Genomic DNA, 10,109 nt, shown 5'->3' on the forward strand with positions numbered 1-10,109 from the left:
TACCACTACTGCCTTGGAAGACCATCTAATGTATTCTAACACTAAACACAATAAAATAATAAATTATTAACAAGTGTAAGTGTGGAAAACTGTACATTAAATACATGGTGAACACATAGCAAACACAATCCTCAGCCCCCCCCCCCCCCCCCCAACTGCTGACACAGTCTACGACAGAACAAACTGCCCACCAGACACCATTAGAATTTCTCAAAAAGAAACTGCTTAAATAGTCTGCTAACAATCTGCATTACAAATTTTGTATGCACTGTTGGACTAATTACCACCTGCTAAGCCTGTTCACAGAGATGTGAGAAACATCAGAGTAGGAAGGAATGAATTAGAGGAACCTATTAAAAAATAACAGGGAGTCAAAGCTTCTGGATGAGATGATAACTTACAGATAGGATGAGAATTTATACAATAGTCGTGTTTACTCCTTCAAAGGCTGGGATAAGATTTCCCAGCCTGATTGTATCGTGAACTTATAGAGAAATTTATTTGAAATGTAGTTGGTTATAGTAGATGAGTATGTTTGTTTCAAATTGTAAGATTTTCTTTAGTTTTTATTCTTTATATTTGTTTTTTATTCTTTATATATGTTAATCTTATTTTTTTTTTTTTAATATGGTTTGATCTTAAAATTGTGCTGGTATGTTTTTTATACATTGTGTTAACATGTGAAAGTGTTTTTCATAATCACTGAAATGTGTGATCTGCGTGTTCAAAAAAAAATTGTTATTTTTTTTGTAGATCTAAGTATCATTTATGCTTTGTTATTAATAAATGTAAAAACAATAAAATATACTGTATGATGAGAAAAAATAAATTTAACTGAAAAAGTTGGTACTTATTTTAGATGATGAAAAAAATTAAATAAAGGTATGCTGAATTTTCATTTTCTATATTGAATATTTTAGCTAAATTGATCGTGGAATAAATAAAATTAATCATTATATATCTTTAATAATAAATACAAAAGTATAACTTACCAAGCATCATTGCAGTGTAAAAATTTCCTGGTTCTTCTAACCAATCTATTTCTGGTTCTTCTAGAGTATCTCTGACTCTTAGTCTTCCTCCTAGATCTGCGTCAATTGTTTGATTGTGATAAGAAAAATTTCGAAATGTTAATCCATTATAAGTTACCTAAAAAATTCAAAAATTGGTCAACTTAGCGATGTAACAAAGACAGATACCAAATGGTAACACATGCTTATTTTAATGAAAAATACATATGTACTCGAATTAAAAAATTAACTGCATGATACGGTAAAACAAATTTATCTTCAAAAAACCAAAAGAAGGATCCTTGTTGACTACTTTTTAATCCAACTCAGCTTTATACTTCAGTAAATGTAAAAAAAATCTTATTAACAGTCAAATAATAAATCTATCTAATACCTAACTTTTTCTCACAATTTTTATCCAATTGGAATTTTTGGTTCAAATATTTTTCAGTTTTCTCCTATTTTCATGTAAGAAATAACTATTTCTATCATTAATAATTATTTTTAAATCTTAATAAGTAGTGCATTCATTTTGTATTATCTTAATAAGCAGAACAAGAAATTATGTATTGTAATTAAAAGAATTTTTTTTTAAGATTATGGGCCCAACTACTATGGTCATTAGCCCAAATATTATTAATGGGTCAAAGTGATATTCAGGAAAAAATATTTCTAAATTACTACTACTCTAACGACTTTCTTTTGAAAAGAAAGTAGTAAGAATAAAAAAAAAGAAAGTAATACAACAACTGTTGAAACATTGACTAGTTAGCTGGTATTGTAGATTGCTGTTCATAAGACAAAGCACCAACTTATCATTTTATTTTGATAGGTTTTTTAAATTTATTTACAACTTTTTTGTGCAACTAAATTTTACATTATTAAAAAACATCATTATGATAAAATACATAGATTTTAAAACTTCATACAAAGCGTAGAATAAAACCATACATTAAATCCAAATTTGTTATAAATTAAATTCATACATACAATAAGACAATTTAAACTACAATTATTATCTGTAACATTTAAAATTTTAATTTTGTATATATTGTTTATGCTTTAAATATTTATAAAGATATCTAAAGAATGCAATCCTTAAAATGAGAGAATATATTAATAGTATAAAGCAGGTATTACAGGTATTGCAGTATTAGCAGATAGTATATAATGTGAGTACAGGATCATATGGGGCGATCAGGGACACAGGTCCCTGAATCTCCTTGTTTGGAAGAGGAAGGAGATGTGCAGGAGGCGGATGCAAAGGTATCACTTGTCTGCAGATTGCAGAAGAGATGGGATCAATCAAAAATAGGCAGATGGACCTATAGATTGATCCCTGATCTTCAAAGATGACTGTACCAAAAACATGGGGAAAGGGGTATGAACAAGTTAACCCAGTTCCTTATCATGCCAGTACTTGTTCCATATCAGTGCCTTACATGTGTTTTAAGGCATACTGGATGTTGAGACCCCTCCAGAATGTAATTATTACAGGGTGGAGGATACTACATAACACACAGTATTCATGTATAATTGTTCCTGCTACAAAAAATTGTTGCTACTCCAAAGAACATCATTGGGACTACAGTGAAAACCAAAAGATCGTGGCATGCCATTTCCATGATGTTAATTAAAATCATCATATTAGTTAAGAAGATGGAATATGAAAGAAGTCCAGAAATGAATTACTCAGTTTGAGTCTCCCTTGAGGCAGGTTCACGGCCCAAAGTCAAGGTAAAACGAAACAAAAAAAATCAAAGGACCCTTATAGGTTTGAGGCATGGGGCCAGTAATTGAGATATGGATGGAAACAAGACACAAGGGTTGCCGAGATAATACTGTAAGGTAGATCCAGAATCTCATATTATAGAAGGGGATGGGTTTTGGTGAGTAGGCCCACAACAGAGAGTCCCACACTAACATGGGTTGGAGATCTCAAGGTGCCTATAAAAGGTTTCTCCTCTAAAAAAAAATATATTCCAATGTATAACTCACAACTTAATGTGCCATAAGACAACACCATAAATACAGTTAGGAGCATATAACTGTTGAAATAACTTTGTCATACATCAGTTTCATATTAATATTCATATCTTCCTGTTGTGTCAGCCATGATACATTCGATAAACAACCAGTTGAGCATTGCATTTATAGTAGATAAAGATGATTTTATTATAGACTTATTCTGCAAATATAACATTAAAATACATGAAACACAATTTTCAGATGAAATTTCCTTGGGCTGCACTTTCCAAAACGTCATTATTATAAATTTTGATTAGACTAGTAGTCTATGGAATCAAAAGAGCTCATCAGTGTTAACCACACAAATTCTTGTGAATAAGAAAGAGCATTTAACCTGCTTATCCAGAGAATTCTCTTAGAAAGTTATCCTCAGAGACTGGACTCTCAACAACTATGTCTTCTTTTTTTCTTTGAGAGCAATCTCCACATTGGTGACTGGAAATTTTTAAATGGTGATTTTAATTTTAGAAACCACAGTTCATAATAGGTCACTCAAGCAATCTAAATCACACTCTCCTTAAGGTAAGACTGAAGGAAGGAGAGATGTTGCTTTTAGGGCAACAAAAAATTAAAATTGTATGTTCATTACACAGATATTTTTCTTAAAATTAAAGATTAGATAGATAGTTTGGTCACTGGTTTGGATCTTTTAATGATAAAAATGAGATTGAGGTACTGGGTAGTGATTATTTTAGAGACAATGCTTTGTTCTACTTGAAACCATGTAAACAATCAAAATAACTGAATATGGAGTAATGAAAATCCTCATAATTTTCATGAAAAATCATTAATTTGAAGGTTACCTGGTTTGCAGTTCCTAATAATTCAGCACTCCGTAAAAATGGAACATAGATTTGTGTGTCTCTACTATACTTGTACATGAAATAAAATATTTGGGTATAAAACAATAGATTATAAATTTTATCATTACTTAAATTACAGTTTATTTCACTGTTAAAGGAAAATTAATGAGAATGTTGATTTAACAATCGATGCCACCTGACATACTGTTAATGAAATTTTTATAATCATGTTGCAGAAAATTTTTGGTTACAACTTGTTCTCAAAAGAACTGCAGCTCAGGAGTAATGATCGTAATAGTTGAAAGAAAAGTTTTCCTTTGGATATATTTAAAAAGTATAGTTTTTCTATTAATCCTCACATGCTTGTAGAGATGAAAACCAACATGGAAAGTAAAACTTCTAACACTATTGAACAAATATTACCAAAAATGTCTATAAATGTAGTGAAAAGGATAAGAAACATATTCACATTAGGAAATCACTTTCAATACCTACAGTGAAATTAAAGGTAGGAGATCCAAATATTTTTGTTATTTTAGTCTCATATTACGGATAAGGAAGTTCAAATTTGCATTATCAGAATTCTGATTGAGTCTTTTTTGTAACTTTTAACTTAACTTTGGTGGAACTATTATACTCTATGCTAACCAGTTGCAATGCAATACTTATACACTAAACTAGCTTTACTTACCTGTACTTAGTCTAAACTAGCTTTAAGAGTACTTGTGATAATTAAAATATGTTTTTATATTTGCATTTATTCTAGTATAATAAGTTTATAACTACATTTATGATAAAATTTCTTAGCATAAAAAACAAAACCTGTTCTCATGTTGGGATTTTCTGCCCAGTCTTCTTAATCTGTAAATTTATTTTTTTGTAATGAAAAACTTGGAATTTAAAATAAAAGTTAATCTGCTGCTTGACTAGTCAAAAAACATACAGCTAACAAATTATATTTATATGTATATGTATAATGTTTATATAAAATGCACAAAGTTAGTGAAATGGATGTGTGTCATCAGTAGATATAAAAGAAAAATGTTATTTTCAGCGTAAAAAAGACTGAAAATATCAAAGAAAGTGGAAAATTCATTTAATTTCTGTGATTTGATAGTTTTCTGTATTTGGTTGTTAATTCTCAAAGCATTTTAGCTTTTACAAGGAAGCTTCAAAGTGACTCATTTAATAATGTAAAATATTTTTCCAGGGGTGGATTTTATTTAATAGTAATTATTATATTTTACAATAAAACATATTGGTTATTTAATGTATCTATACAAAAATGCACATGAACATAAATTTAAAATGATGGTCAGTTGATTATGTCTACTTGTATAGAAATCTTCACAGAATTACTGTGCGATAGATTATTACCAAAATAGATATGTCTTTAATAACATGCCATACGTGTGCCATGTGTGGGACACAATATGCCATGCCCTTTATTCTTATTAAAAGAAAGATACTACTTGGTCCAGCATAAATAAGATCGGCATCAATGCTGAAAAATATCTCTACAATTTTATATCATTCTATAGAGTCCACAATTTTAACAATTTTTTTTTTAATATTTGTATTAAAAAGGTTTTGTTAATTTGTAGGTAAATTTACATACCTTATGATAAAATCAAAGGTTCATTAGATAATTCTTTTGAAGATAGAATGGCCTTGAATAAGCAACATAATAAGGAAAGGCTTCAATATAATAAAATTGATAACAGTCTTAAGGAAATAATTTAATTGAAGATGTAATTCAAAATAATGAAAATATTATTTATTTTAATTAATATTTAGTATTAAGAGCTGTCTAGCTTCTTAAGGATTAAAAAAAACTTTAAACTTATCAAAATTAAATACAAAATAAATAAATAGATTATAATAAATTTAACGTGCATGCATTTGAAGATTTTCATTACATGTATTGCATAAAATGATTAATAACATAATGATAATCAATTTTTATTACCTTACCCTTAATATATGATCTGGTATTTCTGTTGGAAATAAAAGTGGAACAAAATTGTTATGAATTTTTAGATGGTGTTTACTCAGTAGTGGGTTAGTACCATCCTGTCCATCGGAAGTTTTGGGGGGGAAATGAAATTTTTCACTTTCTGAGAATTCACTACTTGATGATTCGCTGCTTGAGGATTTACTACTTGATGAATCACTGCTTGACGATTTACTACTTGAAGAATCTTTTTTTTTTGCTTTGCATGTATTTAAGCAAATACAACAGGTAACTAATAATATAATAATCTTTTTCCAAAATATTTTAAAATTAATTACCATAATTAGATATATAAATTTCTCAGTAAAGTTGGTAAAGATCTGATGAAATGGACAGATTAAAATTCAACAAAATTAAAATAGATATTGGATGTAAATAAGAGATAAGGTAATTATAACGTAAATAGTAAATGTCTCATTTAATTAAAACATTATCTCATACTGTATCTTTCCCCACCTCTAAAAGAGAGTAATTCATAATGATGAATTTTTATAAGTTTTTAACAAGTCATAAAACCAATAATTAACTTTCTTGAATAATAACCACATTCAACAATTTTCCACAACAAGATTAATCTATATTATTTTGAGTATAGTGGTATAGTGCCTGAAACAATTCAGGAACTAACATTCTGAAAATAAAATACGAGAATAATAAAAAGATAATATAACAACTCTTGATGAATCTTGCTTAATAAATTGTTCCTCAAAGAGATTACTGAAATTCAAATTTTGAAAGATAAAACTTAATAATTATTTGTAAATTAAACTTTCAGCATTTGATTAAAAAAAAAACTGCTAAGAACTTGCTTCCCTTTAATCTGGAGCCACCTTCAAAAAATTAAAATTTAACGAATAGAAACAATAACACTTTTTCATTTTTGAATAGTTTGTTGTCATTTTATTTAAAGTATGAATAAACCTATAAAATAGAAATAACTAGAAAAAAATCACAAAAACCATGTGTTATGATAAACATAAAACATGCACAGAGAGAAATTTTATAGACTGTTATCAAATATAAGATAAGGTTCTCTGGAAAACAGGATATATATGTATATATATATTGTAATTTTTTTTTACTCTACTTATTTACAATGTATGTAGATTGCTTTCCAGGAAATAAATATTATTTTTACCTCAAGTTTTTCTGCTAATTTTATTAAATTTTTAAATGAAAATACTTAGAATGTCAGAATGGTACCAAGCTATAACATAAATTAATAAAATTTAATATTTTATTATACTTTAGTGTATATTCTAGAAATCTAACACTTAACAATAGCTACAAAAAATAAATTAATAAATATCTTCAAATTTTCAGTATGGACAATGTAATTTTCATTTAAAAAAATATTCTATGGAAATAACTTAAAACTGATCACCAGGGAAATTAACTTTTAAAAACAATTAGAAAATTAGTGAAGAATAACAATTGAATATACATTAAAAAAATATACAGGACGAATTAAGAATTTCCATCTTCTTTTAAGTGGTTAAAAATATGTCAAATACTGTAATATAATACTGTTTATTTAAGTAAGAAACATTTTTACAAATTAATGTGTTAATATTAGGGGATGAATATAATTATCAGCTGTTTGGTTGCTTATTAGTTTCATATAATCTGTTGCATTATTAAAGTCAGAACTAATGAAGCTCTTAATTTGAGTTTATGGAGGGAGGATATTATGAAGTGCATGTGAATTGTGAGAATAATCTGTTTAAGTATAATGTATTACTTATTAGCTGAATTAAAAAATCTGCATAAAATAAAACTTAAATATTCATTCAGATTGGCCTAATAGAGATAAAAATATTAACTGTTCAGTAAATTGCATCCTAGAGGCAGACTATAAATGAAGGGTACAAGGGACAAGGGATTAGATCACAATTTGTCAGTTTTACAGAAAACCTTTTTTTATTAGAAAATCTATAACTGTTAAAAAATAACTTTTTTAAATCCATTTAGTGGAACCTTAATAGGTTAATAAATAGTATTTTGTAAAAATATCAATCCCAACAGAAATATAAATGAAACAGAAAAATATAAAAACAATTTTATTACATTGATAGAAACATTTACATGCAAATAGGGGTTTAAATTGCGGACTTAACAGATTTTTCACCTTAAAAGATTGTAACATAAGAAACAATTTTCTTATCCAATGAAAAAATAATTTAAATATCATATTTTCAATAGCATTAAAAATGCTATTATTTATATAATTAAAATTTAATGTAACATTTTTAATAAAATATTGAAATATCAAAATTTGACAACAAAGTTGCAATACTTTCCTCCTTGGTTATTTATTCTTATATAGTGGAAAAATAATTATTCATTATTAAAGTTACCTAAGATTTCTTTTTTGGGGTTTATGATGTTTATTGTGATACAGTTTATGATGAACTTTTATTGTAAACTTATTATTTTATGTTTAAATAAACCAAAACAGTTTTAAAAATTCAAAAAATCATTTTTCTCTGCTCCCCACCTCCAAAATCACATTTTAAGATGTTTTTTTTATTTTTGTACATTTATTATGTTAAATGAAAGAAACTAAAAAAAAATGCAATAAAACATGCACAACCAATAAAACGTTACCTAAGATCTACTTTTTGGGGATGGAGGTGAATTATAATGGACTTTAATTGTAAATTATTATTATTATGAAAAGTTCATTATTTAAACTTTTAAGTAAACCAAAAAAAATTCTGAAAAATTAAAAAAATCATTATTTTTAAACTTTGATTGGCTTCCTCACCCTCAATATTGCCTCAACGTATGTTTTTTGGGTTACTTGCACCAAAAGGTGCTGTAATGGGACACTATGCCTACGAAGACATTAAAAAATATACAATAAATAAAAGGTAGCTTTTTTCAATATTTGGGCAAGGGGACATTTCATAGCAAAATAAAAAAAATGGTTCAGATAAGCTGAACCAGCTTATCTGAACCATGCTTTATATTAAGCATGTATTGAGCTTAATATAAATTGAAAAATTTTGAGAAAATTTTTTAAGCAAAATTTTGAGAAAATTGACCCCAAAAACAATCCCACACCCACTGGAAATATAAACCCCAAAATTTTACCAACAAACTGGCCCATATGCATGACTTTCTGTGCAAAATTTCATTAAAATCAGTTTATTCAGTCAAAAGTTATTAATTTTCAAATATGGCAGCACACGTACATATGCCCCACTTTTTTTTTGTTTCTTGGTGTCCCTGGTCATGAAATGTTGAGAATGCAAAATGCCCATACCCCATTTTTTGAATGATTACCATACATTCCTTCTTGCAGCAGAGCTCTAGAGGTATGATGCTAGGAAAGTAAAAATGAAACTATAAATTAGGAAACTGTTAAAAAAAGTAATATTCAGTATATATAATACACTATAATGACTAGTCTGACATTTTAATGATACCATATAATTTTTACAATAGAAATATTGTCCTTAGTTAGCAAGTGTGGCCTAACTTTGTCTTCATCTTGGGAAATGTATCAGTAAATTTAATCAGTTTTTTCAAGATTCAATTTTTCCCTTCTTATTCCATGAACAAAAATAAATAATTTTCTGTTGAATTCAATCTCTAACTATTCTATCAACAATAAATCTTACTTAATAACAAAAATTTATATCCCTAAAATTTGTATCGTTATCAAATTGCTGATTACATCTTTGCTAGATGACAGTACTTTTAAGTCACATGAATAGCATTCTGTTTATCACTGCTATTCATCTCATTAAAGCACTTAACAATCTGCTTTCTACCTTCAATCAGAACAGTCTCAAAATATTTAATTTGTTTGCATTGGCAATAACTGTAAAACTAACATTTGATGTAATTTATTCTTTCTACTAATATCAGTTAATTGAAAGCAGCTCTAAGTTTCTTCGAATATTCTACTATTTTCCTCACTCTCATCACTACACCTGTTAATGATAATATCAAAAAATTACTTACTAAAAATGAAGGCAAAAACGAAACTAAATGAATAACAGCAAAAATAGCTCATATTCAAACTATAAAAATTAGACTAACAGCAAACTAGATTGTTCTATGAGGCTGACTATAAACTAAACTGTATTATGAGTAACAATGATCTTCATGAAAATAGGATGATTTTCAGAGATCAGAGAATGATATGTGAACTTAGCTCACTCTTTGCATGTTTTGTGGACTAATTCCTTTCTTTTCCTGTATGAGGTTTTACAATATTCTACTCGTTAGTCAAAATAAATGAAC

The 10,109-nt window shown here is 27.6% G+C and overlaps 1 protein-coding gene across 1 annotated transcript in view; it reads right to left on the minus strand.

Moving 5' to 3' along the window:
• Positions 1-6,748, minus strand: part of LOC142324554 (phosphatidylethanolamine-binding protein 2-like) — a 21,930-nt gene extending 15,182 nt beyond the window's left edge. Inside the window, exons 1-2 of the mRNA XM_075365392.1 lie at positions 5,816-6,748; positions 993-1,149 (exon numbers count right to left, since the gene is read on the minus strand). Coding sequence (XP_075221507.1) covers positions 993-1,149; positions 5,816-6,136 — 478 coding nt within the window. The 5' untranslated portion in view covers positions 6,137-6,748. The remainder of the gene's footprint in view (positions 1-992; positions 1,150-5,815) is intronic.
• Between the last annotated feature and the right edge of the window lie 3,361 nt (positions 6,749-10,109).

The sequence above is a fragment of the Lycorma delicatula genome, chromosome 5 (genome assembly GCF_047948215.1).
Source record: "Lycorma delicatula isolate Av1 chromosome 5, ASM4794821v1, whole genome shotgun sequence".
NCBI lineage: Eukaryota > Metazoa > Arthropoda > Insecta > Hemiptera > Fulgoridae > Lycorma > Lycorma delicatula.